This window comes from Hypanus sabinus, chromosome 1 (assembly GCF_030144855.1).
Source record: "Hypanus sabinus isolate sHypSab1 chromosome 1, sHypSab1.hap1, whole genome shotgun sequence".
In the NCBI taxonomy this organism is placed as follows: Eukaryota; Metazoa; Chordata; class Chondrichthyes; order Myliobatiformes; family Dasyatidae; genus Hypanus; species Hypanus sabinus.
This window is the reverse complement of record NC_082706.1, coordinates 203,963,499-203,986,810: the sequence shown is the minus strand read 5'-3', so window position 1 is coordinate 203,986,810 and position 23,312 is coordinate 203,963,499. Positions and strand designations below refer to the sequence as shown.

Below are 23,312 nucleotides of genomic sequence, written 5' to 3'. Positions count from 1 at the left end.
CTGAGAGGAAACAGGCACCCACGCAGCTGAGAGGGAACAGGCAGCCGCGGAGCTGAGAGGGAACAGGCATCCGCGGAGCTGAGAGAGAACAGGCACCCGTGCAGCTGAGGGGAACAGGCACCCGCGGAGCTGAGAGGGAACAGGCACCCGCCCGGCTGAGAGGGAACAGGCATCCGCGGAGCTGAGAGGGAACAGGCACCCGCCCGGCTGAGAGGGAACAGGCATCCGCGGAGCTGAGAGGGAACCGGCACCCGCGGAGCTGAGAGGGAACAGGCACCCGCCCAGCTCAGAGGGAACAGGCACCCACGCAGTTGAGAGGGAACAGGCACCCGCCTGGCTGAGAGGGAACAGGCACCCGCCTGGCTGAGAGGGAACAGGCACCCGCGCAGCTGAGAGGGAACAGGCACCCCCCCCCGGCTCAGAGGGAACAGGCACCCATGCAGCTGAGAGGGAACAGGCACCCGTGCAGCTGAGAGAGAACTGGCACCCGTGCAGCTGAGAGAGAACAGGCACCCATGCAGCTGAGAGGGAACAGGCACCCGTGCAGCTGAAAGGGAACAGGGCCAGTTACTGTGCAGTATCTCTGAGTAAGACCGTTTCAGACTCCTCATCTGAGGATAGATGCTTTTTGCACTGGAAGTAAGCAACAGAGATTTATTAGGTCCTGCGACTGCAGGTCCAATGTAATTGGAAATGGTACTGGTTTATTATTGGAGCAAGTGGGAGAGAGTTGCCTCAGCATCTGTGCTGTACTTTACTATGACCCTATGGATCTAAGCTGGAAGGAAATCGTGTCATACTTGGCGTAACGAGTGACACTTCTGATGTTGAAAATAATGTGCATATACCATTGGTTTCTCTTTCTTGATGGCCTTAACCTGTAGACATTCTTCTCGCTTTGAGGTAGCGTTGTTCAGTTCGGCCTGCTGCTGTCCGGGCGACTTGGACTGCGAGTTGTTGGCTGGGTCCCGGGGTGCTGGGGGCCTTGGGTGGATATCTCCACGCTGTTTCTTCGTGATGTGAGCCTCGGGTCCATGAACTGTTTTGACGTGTTTTCGGAGGGAACTAGGGTCAGTGTAACGCTTTGTGCAGCCAGGAATCTTACAAACGTAAGGTTTCTGTAAAACATCAAAACACAATGAAAGAGTATTAGAACAACTGCTTACAAGAAATGTTGCTGCTGGTGGCGTAGTGGCATCAGCGCCGGACTTCGGAGCGAAGGCTCCCAAGTTCAAATCCAGCCGGCTCCCTTGCACGCTTTCCATCCGTGCTGGGTAGAGAATCGAGCTAGCAACTTGGTGTTGCAAAAACAAGCCTGCTAAAAAGACACCATCACAGCAGCGTCCCGATGACTCCACTCAGAGTTAGGGGCTTTCTTCTTTCTTCTCCGTACAACAAGTTGACAGAGAAAAAAGGAATATTGTGTATTTCCTTTTAAGTTCCTTTTGTCAGTGTGATTTTAACCTTGTTTGTCTGAAGTTTCATTTGATTGAACCAGAACAGCAGGAGATACCCGTTTGATCCAATCTGTGTGCAACTGTTGGTTCTCCTAGAATAGCAAATGTCTTAGACGAGCTAGAGTCTTAGGCCCCTAACTATATACTTGTGCCTAAAACTTTTGAAAAGTACTGTACAGTGAAATGTGTCATTTGTGTCAAATCAAATCAGTGAGGATTGTGCTGGGCAGCCCACAACTTACTAACCCAAAGTGAGCTCTATCCATAAATCAAACATAGAACATGTCTGAATGGTGGAGAAGACTCAAGGGGCCAATTGGCCTAATTCTGCTCCTCTGTCTTACGGTCGATTGGTCAGTGGTTGTCTTGTACTCACTGATAACAACCGCTACTTATATCAGGCATGTTAATGTGGAAGCTGTTTGTCCATTGCAAATAGTAGCTGTAGAATGGAGAAAGAAATAAGTAAACCATCTTTATAAAACATTAAAGAAACTAATTACTGCACGGTACTCAATGCATAAAAACATGCAGACGTGGTCAGGAGTTTCATTTGTTGTTCAGATCAAACATTGGAATGGGGACAAATGTGATTAATGTGACTTCAACTGTGGAATGATTGCTGGTGCCAGAAGGGGTGGTTTGAGTATCTCAGAAACTGTTGAGCTCCTGGGATTTTCATGTATAACAGTCTCTAGAGTTTACAGAAAATGTTGCAAGAAGTTCTGTGGGCAAGAACTCTTTGTGAATAAGAGAGGTCAGAGGAGAATTGCTAGACTGGCTTATGCTGACAAGAAGGGGACAGTATCTGAAATAACCACCCATTACAAAACAGTGGGGCATGGTGGGGCATCCCTGAATGTGTAATGTGTCAAACTTTGAAATGGATGGGCTACAGCAGCAAAAGACCATGAACGTGCACCCAGTGGCCACTTTATTAGGCACAAGAGCTACCTGACAAAGTGACTGACCTCCAAGTTCATGTGTCACCGCAGGATTAATTTTCTTGCAATACAGAACCAATGGTAGAAGCAAAAGCTGTACGAGTGCCAGAAAACAACTTACCTCATTGGAGTGGGTTCTGTTCTGATGCTTTGCCCGGTCTGACGCATTGGAGAATGCTTTGTTACAGCCCTCGTGCTCACAGACATACGGCTTTTCTCCTGTGTGAGACCGCAGGTGCGTTTTCAAGTTTTCCAGTCTGGAGTAGGCCTTTGCACAGCCCTCAAACTGTACAAAACAGATTCACTGCATATTACTGCAATCCCTCAGCTCTTTTAACGTTATGCAAGGCATGTGCAAATAAATCTAATCATAAATAATGCAATAAATCATCGAATTCTGAACTGTCTTCCATCAGCTACACCATGAAGAAATACAATAAAAATGCCCCACCCATCTTGTATCATCAGCAAATATGGCAACAAAGCCACATTTCCATCATCCAGATCACTGACAATATAATGTGAAAAGCAACGGTCCCAACACTGACCTCTGTAGATCACCACTAGTCACCAGGAGTCAACCAAAAACACTGCCCCTTATTCCCACTCTTTGCCTCCTGCCAGTCTGACAAGAAGGGGACAGTATCTGAAATAACCACTCATTCTAGTATAGACGATAGACAATAGGTGCAGAAGTAGACCATTCGGCCCTTCGAGCCTGCACCGCCATTCTGAGATCATGGCTGATCAATTACTATCAATACCCGGTTCCTGCCTTGTCCCCATATCCCTTGATTCCCCTATCCATAAGATACCTATCTAGCTCCTTCTTGAAAGCATCCAGAGAATTGGCCTCCACTGCCTTCTGAGGCAGTGCATTCCAGACCCCCACAACTCTCTGGGAGAAGAAGTTTTTCCTTAACTCTGTCCTAAATGACCTACCCCTTATTCTTAAACCATGCCCTCTGGTACTGGACTCTCCCAGCATCTGGAACATATTTCCTGCCTCTATCTTGTCCAATCCCTTAATAATCTTATATGTTGCAATCAGATCCGCTCTCAATCTCCTTAATTCCAGCGTGTACAAGCCCAGTCTCTCTAACCTCTCTGTATAAGACAGTCCAGACATCCCAGGAATTAACCTCGTGAATCTACGCTGCACTTCCTCTACAGCCAGGATGTCCTTCCTTAACCCTGGAGACCAAAACTATACACAATACTCCAGGTGTGGTCTCACCAGGGCTCTGTACAAATGCAAGAGGATATCCTTGCTCTTGTACTCAATTCCCTTTGTAATAAGGGCCAACATTCCATTAGCCTTCTTCACTGCCTGCTGCACTTGCTCATTCACCTTCAGTGACTGATGAACAAGGACTCCGAGATCTCTTCGTATTTCTCCCTTACCCAACTCTACACCGTTCAGATAATAATCTGCCTTCCTGTTCTTACTCCCAAAGTGGATAACCTCACACTTATTCACATTAAACACCATCTGCCAAGTATCTGCCCACTCACCCAGCCTATCCAAGTCACCCTGAATTCTCCTAACATCCTCATCACATGTCATACTGCCACCCAGCTTAGTATCATCAGCAAATTTGCTGATATTATTTTCTATGCCTTCATCCAAATCGTTAACGTAAATGGTAAACAGCTGTGGTCCCAATACAGAGCCCTGTGGCACCCCACTAGTCACCACCTGCCATTCCAAGAAACACCCATTCACTGCTACCCTTTGCTTTCTATCTGCCAACCAGTTTTTTATCCATGTCAATGCCTTCCCCCCGATGCCCTGAGCTTTGATTTTACCCATCAATCTTCTATGTGGGACCTTATTAAATGCCTTCTGAAAATCGAGGTACACTACATCCACTGGATCTCCCCCGTCTAACTTCCTGGTTACATCCTCGAAAAACTCCAACAGATTGGTCAAGCATGATTTACCCTTGGTAAATCCATGCTGGCTCGGCCCAATCCTATCACTGCTATCTAGATATGCCACTATTTCATCTTTAATAATGGACTCTAGCATCTTCCCCACTACTGATGTCAGGCTGACAGGTCGATAGTTCTCTGTTTTCTCCCTCCCTCCTTTCTTAAAAAGTGGGATAACATTAGCCATTCTCCCATCCTCAGGAACTGATCCTGAATCTAAGGAACATTGGAAAATGATTACCAATGCATCCGCAATTTCCAGGGCCACCTCCTTTAGTACCCTAGGGTGCAGACCATCTGGATCTGGGGATTTGTCAGCCTTCAGTCCCATCAGTCTTCTCATCACCGTTTCCTTCCTAATGTCAATCTGTTTCATTTCCTCTGTTACCCTATGTCCTTGGCCCATCCATACATCTGGGAGATTGCTTGTGTCTTCCCTAGTGAAAACAGATCTAAAGTACTCATTAAATTCTTCTGCCATTTCTCGGTTTCCCATAACAATTTCACCCAATTCATTCTTCAAGGGCCCAACATTGTTCTTAACTATCTTCTTTCTCTTCACATACCTAAAAAAGCTTTTGCTATCTTCCTTTATATTCCTGGCTAGCTTGTGTTCGTACCTCATTTTTTCTCCCCATATTGTCTTTTTAGTTAAGTTCTGTTGTTCCTTAAAAATTTCCCAATCATCTGTCTTCCCACTCACCTTAGCTCTGTCATACTTACTTTTTTTTTAATGCTATGCAATCTCTGACTTCCCTTGTCAACCACTGTGGCCCCTTCCCCCTCCTTTGAATCCTTCCTTCTCTGGGTGATGAACTGATTTTGCACCTTGTGCATTATTCCCAAGAATACCTGCCATTGCTGTCCCACTGTCTTTTCTGCTAGGCTATCCATCCAGTCAACTTTGGCCAGCTCCTCCCTCATGGCTCCATAGTTTCCCTTGTTCATCTGCAACACTGACACCTCCGATCTGCCCTTATCCTTCTCAAATTGCAGATAAAAACTTATCATATTATGATCACTACCTCCTAATGGCCCCTTTACTGCAAGATCGCTTATCAAATCCTGTTCATTACATAACACTAAATCCAGAATAGTCTTGTCCCTGGTCGGCTCTCGTACAAGCTGTACGAGTATCTTGCCTTTAATATCATGGGATCTTCTTTGCTTACAATATTTATTTATTAGAGATACATTGCGGAACACACCCTTCTCAATGAACTGTACTGCCCAGCAACCCACCAATTTAATCACAGGACAATTTGCAATGATCAATTAACCCCCTACTAACCCAGTACATCTTTGGACTGTGGGGGGAAACCAGAGCACCCAGAGGGAATCTGCAAGGCCATGGAGAAAACGTACAAACTCCTTAAAGATGGCATAAAGACAACCAGGATCTTTTCCTCAGGGTAGAAATATCAAACACCAAATGGTGAACTTTCAGGGATGTGACATGAGGGGCAAAGAGAGAAATGAGTACTTGGAGTGGGTTACCAAGCAGTTTGGATGAGTTTAAAAGGCTTTTCAATAGACGTATGATTATGAAGGTACTGGAAGGATATTGTTGAAACACAGGAAGAGGACATCTAGTACAAATTGCTGTCAAGATCATCTTGGGCCGAATGGCCTGTTCAGTGCTGTACAGTTGTATGTTCTTGAGAGGTAGCCTGTATGTTTGAAAGTACTATTTTGTTGAGGTAATCTCACCAATTTAGGGAGGGGTATGGAGAGTTATGGTCCAAGTTGTCAATGGGAAGACAGCAGTTGGCACAGAGTAGATGGGCTGAAAGGCCTGTTTCTGTGCTGTCATGCTCTATCTTTCTAACTTCATGTGGCATTTACTGGAAAATCTCTCTCTCATATGTAGATTTCTTCAGAAACCAATGCAGTACGTGCCACAAAGAAGTAAATTGGGGCAATTGGAATTTCAGCTCGAGCCAGAATATACAAGTAAAGGCAAGTGGAAAACTTTAGTGAAAGATCCAGCTATAATATTCCACTGAATAACGTGCCACATTTCCTTGGAGTCTCAAAGTTAACAAATGCCGAGATTCAAAAATCCCCACAGTGAGTAATAATATCTGTTTGCCAGCATTTACTCCAGTCAGGGAAGAGGTACAGGAGCCTGAAGACACACTCAATACGCTAGGAACTGCTTCTTCCCGTCTACCGTCAGATTTCTGAACAGTCGATGAAGCTACGAACAATGTCTTGTTATCAGAATCAGGTTTAATATCACTGGAATAGATCGTGAAATTTGTTGTTCCACAGCAGCGGTACATTGCAATACGTAATAAAATCTATAAATTATAATAAGAGTAATGTATAAAAAATTAGATTAAATAATTAGTGCAAAAAAAAAGGAAAACAAATAGTGAGGTAGAGTTCATAGCTTCATTATCCATTCAGAAATCTGATGGGGGAGGGGAAGAAGCCATTCATAAACTATTGACTGCATGTCTTCTGGCCTCCTGTACTTGCTCCCTGATGGTATCAATGAGAACAGGGCATGTCGTGGACAATGGGGGTCCTTAATGATGGATGCCGCCTTTTTGAGGCATTGCTTTTTGATGATGCTGGGGATGGAGCTGGCTGAGTTTCCAACTTTCTGCAACTTTTTCCGATCCTGTGCTGTGGCCCCTCCATTCCAGACAGTGAAGTAACCAGTCAGATAGCTGTCAATGGTATAACTGTAGAAACTCGTGAGGGTCTTTAGCGACATACCAAGTCTCCCCAAACTCCTATTGAAATATAGCTGCTGTCGTGCCTTCTTTGCAATTGCATCAATATGTTGGGCCTAGGATAGATCCTCAGAGATGGTGACCCCAGGAACTTGAAACTGCTCACCCTGATCACTTCTGATCCCTCAGTGAGGACTGGTGTGTGACCCTTGACTCCCCCTTCCTGAAGTCCACAATCAATTCCTTCAATTTGCATATTTACTTATTTTTGTAATATTTAGTCATTTTTATGTACTGCACTGTACTGCTCGCACAAAACAACAAAGTTCAGTGATAACAAATTCTGTTTTTTTAGTTACTCTACCTCTGCACTGCTCCAGATGCACTGTTGATTATTATTCTTTCCAAGTTTCTTACTTGATAGAAATCTCTTGGATTCCTGTTAATTGGGCTATTGGATATTCGGGTCAGTTGCTTATTTGGGACTGCTCTTAAAGAACAAAAACAAATTGAGAAAATAGCTGGGATTCCTTTTGTTTATTTTGGACACTATGTCACTTAATTGGGGCAAGAGACTGTTTCCAAATATTTTCTAACTAGTGTCAGCCGTGTGGCCATGAGACACTACACACCGCTTAGAGCGGACTTTAAATAGCATCAGTTGCATGTGTTTGCATTCAAAAAAAGTGATTTTTGTCACTGATAGTTGGTGAGAAATAAGCTGTAAGACCATTCCAAACTGTTTTGATCACAGTGGTTTCAAGCATTCAGGCTTGCAGATGCCAGAATGGCTGGGAGTGAAAATGAAACGATTTCACTACTTCAACAAGTTAGGAACCAAGAAGAACTTGAAGGTATTGACAATTATTTTGAATATTACAATTAAAATGAAGGTTTGGAGGAAGCTACTGTTGAAGGCAGCCCGCAATCTGTATTTGGCAAATGCGTTGATTTTGTTTATTTACTGTCAATCAAAAGAACACAGCAGTGAGCACTGGATGAATTCCTCCATCGATAAACTATTAGAAACTAATACGTAGTTTTATAGTACTGTAGTAGTATTGGTAGAGTTCTAATTTGTTCCATATTTCATTTAAAAACAATTTGTAACTCAGTTAAATGGTAGCTTGCTTTTTTTTAAATCCTTTTTAACTATTCCCATGAAACTTCAGCTAATTGGGGCAGCCACTTAATTTGGCCAAAATGCACTGGTCCTGGTGAGTCCCAATTAGCTGGAATCCACTGTATAGTATATCTGTACTTCATAGAAAATCTTTTTCAGATTGATAAAGGTAGAGAAGTAAATGTTCATGGGTTTATGAACCATTTATAAATCATAAGATGGGCAAACAAACAGGCAGTGGCTGGAATCGAACCCAGCTCATCTGTATTGTAAAGCATTGTGCCAACCACTAGGCTACTATGCTGCTATGGAGTTTCAGGATATTGACGTACGAGTGGTGAAAAAATGGTGATGGCTATCCAAGTGTGAGGTGGGGTGACCTTGGGGACAATGACCTTTGATCTTCTGAATGGCAAAGGTCGAGATTTTGAAGCGTTCTGTCAAAGGAGACTTGGTGAGTTGCTATCCTGTTATAGTGCACTGGTCTCAGCTTTTGGCTAGTAGCCACCCGACAGAACTCAACCCAAACCAAATAGAAGAAGCACGTAAAACATTACTAGTTATTCCTGGAACAAGTCAGGAAGAAAAATAAACTGCTGAGCTAACTGTGAGACACCATCTTTAAGAACAAAGCAGTGAAAATACAATTAATATATATCGAAGTGAAGGTCAAAGATTCTGCAGATGCTGGAAACCTAGAGCAACACACATAAAATGCTGGAGGAACTCAGCGTGTCGGGCAGCGTCTATGGAGAGGGATGAATGATCTGACTTGATGATAGAACAAGTGAAGTCTGGTAAACAACAACTCAATGAAGAGACTCACAGTGCACTTGTGTGGCTTCTCCCCAGTATGTCGCCTCATATGGACCACGAGCATGTACTGGGCTTTGAATGGCTTCTGTTCCCGAGAGCAGTCCTGCCAGCGACACACAAACTCCTTCTTCTCACCGTGGATGTGGTCATTATTGATGTGCTGATTGGGGAATCAACAAGCAAATTGTCAGTGGACATCTCGTTACCACTTAGAACCACAGGGCACTACAACACAGAGCAGCCCCATCTAGTCCACACCAAACTGTCATTGCTCCTAGTCTCACTGACCCTTATCTAGAGATACACAGTAAATGAACACAACAGCATAGAAACAGGCCCTTTGGCCCATTGGGTCTTATTCTGCCTAGTTCTATTGACCTGCACCTGGGCCATGGGCATCTGTACCCCTCCCGTCCATGTACCTATCTAAACACTTTCAAATGTCGAAATCAAGCCTGCATCCACCACTTCCAGCAGCAGGTCATTCCACACTCTGCAAGAAGAAGGTCCTCCTTGGGTTCGACTTAAATATTTCACCTTCCACCCTTAACCTATGACCTCAAGTTCTAGTTGCACCCAACCTTCCTTACTTCCTCAGACATCTTTAAACACTTCCTACAGCGTGGCCTGCAAATATCAAAGTTTATGAAGCTCGCTTTTCCTATTTCAGCATTGTGAAATTCTGACTCCTGGATAATTTATTTCAGTGCAAAAGTCTGCCCTCTGGGCTTCTCCTGTCAGTCTGTGGTAACTTTCAAGTTCAAGTTTAATTAACATTCAACCATGCAAGAATACAGCCAAACGAGAGACCATATCCTGTAAATTGACAGTGCATGAGGGTTATTAGCAAGAATTAGCAGTTCTCAGCAAACAACTATGGGTGATATGCAGTAGAACTGGCATCAATGATCATTTGCACCTTTTTCCAGCATCGGCACCAAAGCCTTTATAAATGTATCCCTTCACAGTTTTCCAGCTGTTGCAAGTAATCATCTCCTGTCTTAAAGTATATCCATAATATTAAGCAATTTCACTGATGTATGAAAATATCACTCAGGGCCTGTATTTACTGGAGTTTAGCAGAATGAAGGGGGATCTCATTGAAACCTAATGGACGTTTAAAGGTCTAAACAGAATGGATGCTTCCTATGGTGAGGGGAGTCCTAGGCAACACAGAACATAACAGGGTTTCCCACACATTTTTATCCCATGGACCAATACCATTAAGCATGTGGTCTATGGATCCCACGTTGGGAACTGCAGGAAGAGTTCAGAGTTGTGGTGAGTGAAGTTTAGTCTATTGGAAGTGAAAATATAAATTAAAACATAAATAAAAAACTGTTCGGATGTCATTCATGCTGTTTTGATTATTTTTAATATGCATTGGTTGCTTTAGTGCGGAGCTTCTTAACCCCTTTTATATGCCATGGACCCCTTTGGCAACCTGGTAAAGCCTGTGGACCCTTTCTCACAATAATGTATTTAAATATGTAAAATAAAATGAAATATGGTTATCAAAATATTTTAAAAAACGTATTTGAATATATTGTAATATATGTGCTTCTTTAATAACGCATTAAATAACAAGATTATACATTTAAAATATAAGCAAGTTAAAATTAAACTTTATTTTTTAAAGGCATATCACTTGTTGTTTAGCCTGAACAACACTACTGTGGTTTGTTGCCTACATTCATAATTGAAGGAAATGTTAAATTTAATTTAGAAGTTACTGAAAATAAAGATGTAAATGTTTTCCCATCCAAGTTCATGGACCCCCTGGAATCTATCCATGAATCCCTAAGGGGTCCGTGGACCAAAGGTTAAGAACCCCTGCTTCAGTGGTTTTACTACATTGCCATAAGCTGGAAGTACTTGCAGTACCAGGGCTGTACCAGGAGAGGGCGGACTAGCTTCACTTTTGTGAGTTCAAGCTGATTGGTCTGGACTGTGCCTATTTTTCCAACAGCCCTGCATGGCACTTTCCTACGTAACAAACAGAACTCCTGTGTGCAAATCCCAAATTAATCGGCCATTACTGATTAAAAGGTGTATGGTGCGCTGGCCTTCATTCGACAAGGCCGCAAGGTAATGTTGCAGCTCTATAAAACCCTGGTTAGACCATGGTTGGAATATTATGCTCAGTTCCGGTCACCTCATTATAGGAAGCATGTGGAAGCTTTAGAGAGGGTGCAGAGATTTACCAGGATGATGCCTGGATTAGAGAGCTTTTGTCTTTGGAGCAAAGGAGGATGAGAGGAGATTTGATAGAGGTGTGTAAGATGTCTTATTTTTTTTAATTTAGCATGGACAGACAGACAGACAGACATACTTTATTGATCCCGAGGGAAACTGGGATTCGTTACAGTCGCACCAACCAAGAATAGTGTAGAAATATAGCAATATAAAACCATAAATAATTAAATAATAGCAAGTAAATTATGCCAAGTGGAAATAAGTCCAGGACCAGCCTATTGGCTCAGGGTGTCTGACACTCCGAAGGAGGAGTTGTAAAGTTTGATGGCCACAGGCAGGAATGACTTCCTATGACGCTCAGTGTTGTATCTCGGTGGAATGAGTCTCTGACTGAATGTACTCCTGTGCCTAACCAGTACATTGTGGAATGGATGGGAGACATTGTCCAAGATGGCATGCAACTTGGACAGCATCCTCTTTTCAGACACCACCATCAGAGAGTCCAGTTCCACCCCCACAACATCACTGGCCTTACGAATGAGTTTGTTGATCCTGTTGGTGTCTGCTACCCGCTGCCCCAGCACACAACAGCAAACATGATAGCACTGGCCACCACAGCCTCGTAGAACGTCCTCAGCATCGTCCAGCAGATGTTAAAGGACCTCAGTCTCCTCAGGAAATAGAGACGGCTCTGACCCTTCTTGTAGACAGCCTCAGTGTTCTTTGACAGGTAACAGGCCTTTCCAGCCAAACTAACCCGTGCAGCCCAGCTACATCCATGTGGCCACAAACCCGTACGTCTTTGGACTGTGGGAGGAAACTGGAGCACCCAGAAGAAACCCACGCAGTCATGGGGAGAATGTACAAACGCAGCGGCGGGAATTAAGCCCCGTCCACTAGCGCTGTGGTGAAGTAGGGCCTTGCTACTACTGCCCAACACTTGTACAGACAGATCCAAAATTAGATCGTGTGCCAGGTTCGACCTGGTGAGAATTCACAAGATAAGATCTGAGGCCCTTCATTTCTTTCTGGGTTGTAGGGTTCTAGGCAAGAAAGAAAGATTAGCCTCACCTTTAATTGTCACTACAACTTTCACGACTTCTGTCAGTGAAAATAAACTCAATTCTATCACATTTTGACAATGAAAATGATGATACTTCCAACACCTGTAATGCCAAGTATCCAATTTAATATAAAACATTTTGTCTCGCTTGAAATTATATCTTGAATAATATATAATCACTTGAATCTTTAATTATGATTTTGAAATTGTTTTAACACAGCTAGTACAGAACATGGAGCAACACAGCCCAGTACAGGCCCTTCAGCCACAATGTTGTGCCAACCTTTAAATCTACTTCACAATCAATCTAACCCTTCCCTTCTACATGATTTTTCTTTCATCTCTGTGCCTATCTAAGTCTAATGGATCTCCCTCTACCACCACTCCCACACTCCGTGTAAAAATCCTACCTCTGACATCCCATCTATACTTTCCTCCAAACACCTTAAAATTATGTCCCAACATATTTGCCATTTCCACCTTGGGAAAGGGTCTTTCGCTAGCCCCTCCATCTGTGTCTCTTATCAGCCGCTACAGCCTCTCCCAAGTCATCTCCAGATTCTGCTACCGAGTCACTTTCAATCATGTTCTCGGTATTATTTGTTTTATTCACACAGCTGGTCTTTCTTTTGCACATCAATTGTTTGCCAGTCTTTGTTTATGCACAGTTTTCCATGGTTTGCAGACATGGTCAAGAGGTTCAGCTGTTGTTCAGACCAAACACCAGAATGGGGAAGAAATGTGATCTAAGTGACTTTGACCATGGAATGATTGTTGGTGCCAGACGGGGTGGTTTGAGTATCTCAGAAACTGCTGATCTCCTGGGATTTTCATGCACAACAGTTCTGTGGGCAAAAACTCCTTGTTAATGAGAGAGGTCAGAAGAGAATGGCCAGACTGGTTCAAGCTGACGTTAACTCATATAACCATGCGTTACAACAGTGGTGTGCAGAAGAGCAGCTCTGAATACACAACACATCGAATCTTGAAGTGGATGGGCTACGAAGATCACGAACAGGTACACTCAGTGGCCACTTTATTAGGTACAGGAGGTGCCTAAAAATGTGGCCATTGGGTGTATTTCTTTATTTTCCTGTAAATCCCTGCAAGAAAACGATTCTCAGTGTAGAATATGGTGACATATACGTACTCTGATAATAAATTCACTTTTAACTTATTAAATAATTTGAGAGGAGAAATTCTTTGCTATGCAGCAAGCGATGACCAGACACCGTATGAAAGAAAGTTCAAAATACATAACTGTCATCACTTACAATCCTGAGATTCATTTTCTTTTGGGCATACTCATTAAATCTATAGAATAATAACCATAATAACCAACTTAAGTGTTCAACCTGTGTGCAGAGACAACAAGCCTTGCAAATACTAAAAGAAAGAAATAACAATAAACAAACATTTTCTACGTTTCTAAACCATAAATATCAAGAACATGAGATGAAGAGTCCTTGGAAGTGGTTGTGGGGACGTCTCAATGGTGGGGCAAGTGAAGTTAACTGCAGTTATCCCCTTTGGTTCAAGGGCCTGATGGTTGAGGGGTATAAACCGTTCCTGAACCTGGTAGTGCGAGTCCTGAGGCTCCTGGACCTTCTTCCTGATGGCAGCAGCGAGAAGAGAGTGGTGTTGGGGGGAGGGGGGGGGGTTCCCTGATGATGGAAGCTGCTTTCCTGCAGCAGCTTCTCATACAGATGTGGATACAGGTTGAAGATTACTTTGTTAGGTAATAGTGTTTACACTAAAGCAGGGAAGTTTGCAGGGGTGCTCACGAGAAAGCTGAATCAGTGGTGAGCTGTTTAAAAGAACAGTCACTGTTCTCTTTCTGTGCTTTGCAGTTCTACTTTTTTGCCGGCCCTTTTGTACGTCATCTGAATGGTCAAAATACTAAGGAAATCCACAGTTATTTTTAATCCTTGGTCCCAAGTGTACAGTTTTGCTGTGTTTGTATAATGAGCCCCGTGATCTCCTTAAATCAAGTGCATGGAAACAACTGCAGTTTCATTGGTCACATGCCATAAATAACAATTTCTTTCAACAGCATGAATGCTTTGACCAGTTTTCTCATCACTGAAGCTCCGTGAAACAAACATCATTTTTACAACTTCAGAACAAAAACCAAGATAAGTTGGCAGTCAAATTGAGGCAGTCAGGAAACTGCCAGTCTGAAGGTTTTTTAAACACTGTTTCCATAGCAATTCAGGAAAGAATCAAAATTACAGGTTTATTCAACAGTGCAGTCCTTGTAAGAAGGAATAAATTAAATAAACTGCAGATTTATTAGGCGCCAGTTAGCAAAGGTGCATACACACAACCGAGTTACAGTGGATTCCAGTTAATTGGGACACATCAGGACCAGTACATTGTGGCTCAATTAAGCGGCTGCCCCAATTAGCCTAAGTTTTATGGAAATAGTTAAAAAGATATAAAAAAAAGACAAACTGCAGTTAAAATGAGTAACAAATTATGTACTTAAGTGAAATACAGGAGAAATTAAAACACTATCAATGCTACTACAATGCTATAAAGCTGTATATTAGTTCTTAACAGTCATTAACGGAGGAATAATTGATCCAGTGTACAATGTTCTTTTGATTGACTGTAAATAAACAAAATCAACACAAATACTTAGTTAGATAAATGGACTGTCTTCAGACAATGCTTTTGACGACTGCATCCTCCAGATCTTCTTTTTCATTCAAGATGATTGCCAATACCTTCAAATTCTTCATAGTTCCTAACTTGTTGAAGTAGAGAAATCGTTTAATTCTCACTCCCAGCCGTTTCTGGCATCTCCAAGCCTGAATGCTGGAAACCGCAGTGAGCAAAACATCTTCATGCTTATTTCTCGCCAACTATCAATGACAAAGGTCACTGCTATTTGAACACAAACACATGGAACCACGCTATTTAAAAACTGTTCACTCTAAACATGATGTAGCATCTAGCAGCCACACAAGTGCACATGACTGATGCTGGTTAGACTCTGCTCAGCAACTGTCTCCTGCTCTAATTCAGCGACATACTGTCCCAAATAAATGAAAGAAATCCTCGATATTTTCACAATTAGCTTTTCTACTTTTATAGTTGGCCCAAATAGGCACAATTAATCAGAATCCACTGTATTAGAATTGAAACAGAGACTTTTAAATATTAAGTAAGTTGATAACAGATTGTTCAAAGTTCAAAGTAAATATATTATTAAAGTACGCATAAACCCAGTGGCCACTTTATCAGGAACCTCATATACCTGATAATTTGGCCATTGAGTGTACGTTTGTGGTCTTCTACTGCTGTAGCCCATCCACTTCAAGGTTCAAGATGCTCTTCTACACACCAGTGTTGTAACATGTGGTTGTTTGAGTTACTGTTCCCTTCCTGTGAGTTAGAACCAGTCTGGTCATTCTCCTCTGACCCCTCTCACAAACAAAGCATTTTGCCCACAGACCTACTCTTTACTTTTCACACCATTCTCTGTGAACTCTACAGACTGTTGTGCATGAAAATCCCAGGAGATCAGCAGTTTCTGAGATACTCAAACCACCCTGTCTGGCACCAACAATCATTCCACGGTCAAAGTCACTTAGACCATATTTCTTCCCCATTCTGACGTTTGGTCTGAACAACAACTGCACCTCTTGACCATGTCTGCATGCTTTTATGCATTGAGTTGCTGCCACATGATTAGCTGATTAGATGCGAGCGGGTGTACAGGTGTGCCTAATAAAGTGAACACTGAGAGTAGTTAGTCAACACAGCCCAGAGGAAAAAGATCTGTCAAAGAATTAAAGGAAATTGCAGAAGAGGGAAAGGGGAGTGGAATTCTCCAACTCTGATGCTGCCCTCACCCCTTGAGACTCCGCATCTAGTGAATCATTCTCTGCAATTTCCACCGCATTCAGCAGAATCCAAACACATCTTACCCCCCCCAACCCACACTCTGCTTTCTGTAGGGATCACTCCCTCTGTGATTCCTTCTCCATTTGTCCCTCCCCACTAATCTCCCTCCGAGCATTTATCCGAGCAAGTGGAAAAAGTACCACGCCTACCCTTTCACCTCCATTCAGGCCCCAAAGAGTCCTTCCAGGTGAGGCAACACTTCATCTGCGAGTCTGTTGGAATTGTCTACTGTATCTGGTACCCTCCAACATGGCCTCCTCTGTACTGGTGAGACCTGACGTAGATTTGGGACCACTTTGTTGAGCACCTTCACTCCTTCCGCAAAAAGCAGGATTTCCTGATGACCAACCATTTTAGTTCCAAACTCCATTCCCATTCTGACATGTCAGTCCATGACCTACTCCAATGCCATGCTGAGGTCACTCTCAGATTGGAGAAGCTCATATTCTGTAGCCTCCAACCTGATGGCATGAACATCAACTTCTCCAACTTCCAGTAAGTTTCTTGCTCCCCCTTCAATTCCCACTCTGGCCCCCTCTTACCTCCTCTTCACCTTCCACTCTCCTCTCCTATCAGATTCCTTCTTCTTCAGCCCTTTACCTTTACAACCTATCACCTCCCAACTTCTTACTTCATCCCACTTCCCACCTGCCTGGCTTCACCTGTTATGTTCTAGCTTGTTCTCCTTCCCCACCCCCCACCTTTTAATTCTGGTTTTTTCTCCCTTTCTTTCCAGTCATGATGAAGGGTCTCAGCCCAAAACATTGACCGTTTATTCCCTTCCATAGATTCTGCCTGACCTGCTGAGTCATGTCAGCATTTTGTGTTTGTTGCTTTGGAGTTCCATCATCTGCAGTACATTTTGTGCAGCTCATAGTCTGTGTGGGTAGTCTCCAACCTGATGGGATGAACACTGATTTCTTTAACTTCTGATCATTTTGCTCCTCTCTATCCAGTTTCTCTCTTTTTCTATCTCCTATTCTGGCTCCAGTTTCATCCCTTCCTGTCTCCTCACCTGCGCATCGCCTCCCTCTGGTGTCCCTCCTCCTTCCCTTTCTCCCATGGTCTTCTCTCCTATCAGATTGCTTCTTCTTCAGACCATTACCTTTTCCACCTATCACCTTCTAGGTTCTCAATTCAAACTCCTCCCCCACCCACTCAACCTCCCTCTCACCTGGTCTCACCTATGACCTGCCAGCTGGTACCCATTCCCTTCCTCCACCATCCTGTTCTGGCTTCTGCCTGCTTCATTTCCAGTCCCGATGAAGGGGCCTGGCCTGAAACGTCAGCTCTGTTCTTCTTCATAGATCCTGCCTGACCCGCTGAGTTCCTTCAGCATTTTGTGTGTCATATTATCAGCATTATTTATTTATTTATTATTTTAAAATTGCAGTTTGTCTTCTTTTGCACACTAATTATTTGTCAGCCTGTGTTCATTGATTCATTTATATTTCCTTGTTCTACTCTGAATGCCTGTAACAAAATGAATCTCAAGATGGTATATGGTGACATGTAAGTACTTCCTTTCTTTTTCAATCTTTTTATTAAGTTTCAATAAACAATATTAATACTAATATATAGAGATCAGGAGTACATTAATAATGGTTAACTAGTAAAAACACATATTCCAAGTAACAAAAGGAGTCTAACTCCCAATCTCTTAGTAATTAACCATGAAAAAGATAATTATAATTGTAAAAAAAAAGGAAAAAGAGAAAAAAACCCAAACTAAAACAAACTAATCTAAAAAAAACAAAGAAAGATTGGGCTGCCATAATTCATCAGTTAAAATTATATTTTGTCGTTTAACTCCGCTCCTCTATCCATAAAAAAAATTACTGAAGAAAAGGATTCAGAAAGGGTCAACATACATCATATGAAATTATTGAATAAATGGCTTCCAAGTTCCTTCAAATTTAACTGAGGGATCCGCAGTACTGCTCCTAATTTTTTCCAAATTTAAACATGCAATCATTTGGGGAAACCATTGAAATGTGGTAGGTGGATTGGAATCTTTCTATTTATATAAAATCGATCTTCTGGCTATTAATGTCATGAAAGCAATTAAATGACAAGCTGGTGAGGATAAATGACTAGAGTCTATCACTGGTAGTCCAAAGATTGCGGTGATAGGGTGAGGTTTTAAATCAACATGCAGAACTACTGAAATAATATCAAAAATATCTTTTCAATATTTTCTTAACAGAGGGAATGACCAGAACATATGTGTCAAAGAAGCTACTTCAGAATTACATTTATCACAAACAGGGTTTATATGAGGGTAAAAATGTACTCACTTATCCTTGGACATATGAGCCCTATGACCACCTTAAATTGTATCAAAGCATGTCTGGGACACGTTGAAGAAGTATTAACTAGTTTAAGAATTTTCTCCCATTCCTCTGTAGATAAAGAAATTTGAAGTTCTCTTCCCCACTTATTCTTAATTTTATCATAAGTACCTTGATGTATTTTCGTAATCAAATCATAAATAATTGCTATTAAATTCTTCTGAAAGGGGTTTAAACCCCAAAATTTTTCTGTAACTTCGATTGGATGTGATATCGGAAAAGTAGATAAAGTAGCATTCAGAAAGTTTCTAATCTGTAAATATCTGAAAAAGTGTGATCTAGGCAAATTATATTTATTAGACAACTGTTCAAAAGACATAAAACAATCATCCATAAATAAATCACGAAAACATGTTATTCCTTTTGCTTTCCACAACAAAAAGGCTTGATCAATTCTAGATGGTTGGAAAAAAAGTTAAATATAATAGAGGTTGACAGGATAAATTTATTAAATCCAAAAAGTTTACGAAATTGAAACCATATTCGTATTGTATGTTTAACTATTGGATTAGTCATTTGTTTATTCAGTTTAGTAAATACAAAGGGAAGCGCAGCTCCTAGAATAGAAGCCAATGAAAACCCCTGTACAGACTCCCGCTGGAAATTCATCCATCGTGGAGTTTTAGTTTCATCCATCTCATGTCCAAAACTTTAAATATCGAATATTAAGTGCCCAGTAATAAAATCTAAGATTTGGCAGAGCCAAACCGCCTTCCTTTTTTGATTTCTGTAAATATTTCTTACTTAACCTGGGATTTCTATATTGCTATATATATGAAGAAATTTTAGAATCGATAGTATCAAAAAAAGATTTAGAAACAAAAATTGATACTGACTGAAATAGATACAGAAATTTAGGTAAAATAAACATCTTAATAGCATTAATTCTACCGATCAAAGATAAAGACAGTAAAAAATTAACTTTAAATATATCCTTATACTCCTTAGTAATTTTAACTCCCAAATAAGTAAAATAATCAGTAGCCAATTACTGCAGGAATGGATTTCTCTGGGTTAGAAATATATAATAACAGGTTATCTGCATATAATGATATTTTATGCGTCCCATTCCCATGAATAATACCAAATATGTTAGGTGAATCACAAATAGCAATTGCCAAGGGCGCTGGGGCAATATCAAATAAAAAAGGACTTAAAGGACAGCCTTGTCTAGTACCTCGAAAAAGCCTAAAAAAAGGGGATCATAAGTACTTCGATTATAAGTTTACTTTGAACTTTGAATGAATGTTCCCAGTCAACAACAACTCAGTAATGAAGCGAGGAAAAGGCATTTGAAAGGGAGAAAGCATTGCAGATTTCCTGCAATGAACAGTGATCCACGATAGATATGTGACAGATCCACGTCCTGCCTGGTAGAGTTGAGGAAGACTTGCTGGCACAGCATTCACGGTGGTGGGACCAGTCCTCCTCTCGCTCTTGTGAGCTGCTGTCAGAGGAAAGTGCGGGAGTTTTGGGATCCACATTGCCAGGATTGACTGGTGTGGCAGTGGGCTTGTTTTGGGGGACTTTGAGGCTCACTGGTGCATGTGTTCCTGGATTCTGGTTACCCTGTTTTTTTGCAGTTTTGTAGTTTCTGAGCGGTACGATCAGGGTCCATCAATATGGACTGGGGTGCTACAGCGAGAAACAGCCTTTCGCCCTGAATTGGCTAGCATTGCGCCATTGAACTGAACTAAACTGAATACTACTGGTTTGATGTTTGTTATTCTATGCATTGTTCGCACACTTTTAGCAGATTGCGGAATTTGATCTTTTTTTCGCGTGTCGGGTGTTCAATGTTTCCTTGAATGAGTTCCACTGTGTTTCCTTGTTTTATGATTGCCTGCGGGAGCATGAATCTCAGAGCTGTATTCTGTATAAATGTTTTGATAATAAATGTACTTTGAATCCTTTTAGAGAAAACAAAACCTATGCAGACAGAATCCTATGGTGCATTTCTCTCTAAGCAAAGTAAATTTATCATCAAAGTTCGCATACGTCACCATATACAACTCTGAGATTCATTTTCTTGCGGGCATACTCAATAAATCCAGCCCAGAGTCTACGCAAAGTGAATAGAACAGTTGACATGAAATATTGTGGAAGGTTTTGATGCACAAGTCTCGCTTGGGAAGAAGGATGTCTACTCTGTTTGTGATTATGGATCACACCCTGGCCTAATAACAAGTTTTATTTAATCAATAATTTTCATACTGAACAGACAGCCCAATCCCAGAAAATCGACAAGCAGGCAGTGATGGAAGTGCAACTGGTTATTAATCTTTACCCTACCAGTTTATCTCCTAACCACTCTATAAGCATGCGATAGATTTAACAGTCAAAATACCCCAAGTATCTCAGAAGATGAACAAAGACTCTCCAGTTGCCTGAATAGGTTTAAATAATGTAATCACAAAGAGACTGCATTTTAAGCAATTTCGCAAATCAGTTTGGCCTGGATTATTACTTACCCCTCAATGTTATCAATTAAACGCTGGTAAATCAGACCCTTTCTTTCAGATGTCAATCGCTACACTGCTTTACTTGGAAACACGACATCAGTGTTTCACCAAAGGCTTTTTCATCACAAACTACGATACTGAGGAAAGATAACTGGAATAATCCGTGCTGATCAAAAAAAAAATCTGCATTATACCAATTAACGTCCCTGCCAGGAGCAAAGCAGAAACGGTGCTCAAACTCCACTGCAGTTTATCTTGCCCGAACACAAGGAGGGAGAACCGGCTTTCATTTTCGAATGACAACTTTTATCTTCTGCTGCTGAATATAGGATCTCAGCCGTTCTGTAGGGCACGGCACTTGTACATGTAGATGCATTGTTTTCATAAATATTCTGCAAGACAGCAATGTCACTCCCAGACTAAAATGGAAAGCCGTAGCCGTACAGTCACCATCACTGACTGACCCTTGAGTGACCAAGAGCCTCTTACGCGATGTAATGCAAATTCGCCACTCATTTAAATGGGATTTTTATCACTCATCTCGGTAAGATGCGGCAATAAAATAAATGCTTCCAGTGAAACCACAAGTGAATAAATATGGAACAGTGATTGAAAGTCTATTTTGTTGTTATCAACAAAGAGAGAGTCGCTCATTCAGAACAAGAAACTCACTGCTTCAGTCCCAATCTACACTTAGCGGCCACATTATTAGGTACGTCTTGCTCCTACTAAAGTGGCAACTGACTCTATGTTTGTCGTCTTCTGCTGCTGTAGCCCATCCACTTCAAGCTTCCACATGTTGTGCATTCAGAGATGCTCTGTTGCACATCACCATTATAATACGTGGTTACTTGAGTTGCTGTCACCTTCCTGTCAGCTTGAACCAGTCTGGCCATTCACCTCTGACCTCTCTCATCAACCAGCCATTTTCACCCACAGAACTGCTGTTCGCTGTATTTTTTTTTGTTTTTCGCACCATTCTCTGTAAATTCTACAGACTGTTATGCATGAACATCCCAGGAGATCTGCAGATTCTAAGATACTCAAACCACTCCGTCTGGCACCAACAATCATTCCACAGTCAAAGTCACTTAGATCACATTTCTTCCCCTTTCTGATGTTTGGTCTGAAAAGCATCTGAACCTCTTGACCACGTCTGCATGCTACAGATGCACTGAGTTGTAGCTACACGATTAGCTGATTAGATATTTGCATTAACAAGCAGGTGTACAGGAGTACCTAATAAAGTGGCCACTGAGTATAGAGCCAATAAACACAGCCAGGAGGAAAAAAATCTATTATTTTTATAATATTACCAAATGGCAGCATTGGTAGGAAATATGAACCCTTGAAAAACCTTTTACCTTTTATTCTTGATTTAATTTTAGGAACACACTTTGATAGACTTAATGAAACATTATGTGGATTTCCTAGTGTTGTCTGTTTTGTCATATGCTTTTGTGATATCATTCTGGAGGAACGTTGTCTCATTTTTTAATGCATTGCATTTGTGGTTTCTAAATGACAATAAACTGAATCTGATTGCACTGAGCATATAACTACTGTACCTGATATCACCATTCAAACGACAACCAGATAACTAATATTGATGACCATTACTGAAACTTGAAAATGGAATATGAGCTAAGATTGCATTAAAGTGATATCTTGTGGCACCAGGAGGACTATAGTAGCAGGCTGAAAGAGCAGTTGAAAGGTTGCAGGGACCAGAAGACCTGAGTTATAGGGAAAGGTTGGAAAGGTTAGAACTTCATTCCCTGGCGTGCAGGACAACAATGGGAGATTTGATAGAGGTATCAAGTATTACGACGGGTATAGATAGGGTAAATGCAAGCAGGCATTTTCCACTGAGATTGGGTGAGACTACAACTAGAGGTCATGGGTTAAGGGTTAGAGGTGAAACGCTTAAGGGGAACGTGAGGGGGGATCTTCTTCACTCAGAGGGTGGTGTGAGTGTGGAAGTTAAATTTGAATGTGGAGGGCTATGGTCTGAGGTGCAGGACTAGGCAGAGTAATAGTTCTACATGGACTAGGTGGCCAAGGGCCTGCTTCTGTGCTATGACTCTGTTGCACTAACAGTTAGTTTAGTGGAAGATGTTGAGTTGAAAGGAAGAAGATATAAAAGAAAACTAAACTGGGAATGCTATGAAAAGGGAAAGTTTTGATGAAATAAGTGTTTGTAAGATTTTTAAAAATTTATTGAAATACAGTGCAGTATCTTTGAGCCACATCACCCAACAAGCCCTGATTTAACCCTAAACTAATTATGAGACAGTTTACAATGACCAATTAACGTACCAACAGGTAAGTCTTTGGACAGTGGGAGAAAACCCACATGGTCACGGAAA

General features: G+C 41.7%; 1 protein-coding gene across 2 annotated transcripts in view; it reads right to left on the bottom strand.

Annotated features, from left to right (window-relative positions):
• LOC132402003 (transcriptional activator GLI3-like) overlaps positions 1-23,312 on the bottom strand; it is a 760,747-nt gene that overhangs the window by 14,806 nt on the left and 722,629 nt on the right. For both annotated transcript variants that reach the window (XM_059984438.1, XM_059984448.1), the window contains 3 exons: positions 8,970-9,119; positions 2,523-2,687; positions 849-1,118 (listed from right to left, as the gene is read on the bottom strand). In XM_059984438.1, coding sequence (XP_059840421.1) covers positions 849-1,118; positions 2,523-2,687; positions 8,970-9,119 — 585 coding nt within the window. The remainder of the gene's footprint in view (positions 1-848; positions 1,119-2,522; positions 2,688-8,969; positions 9,120-23,312) is intronic.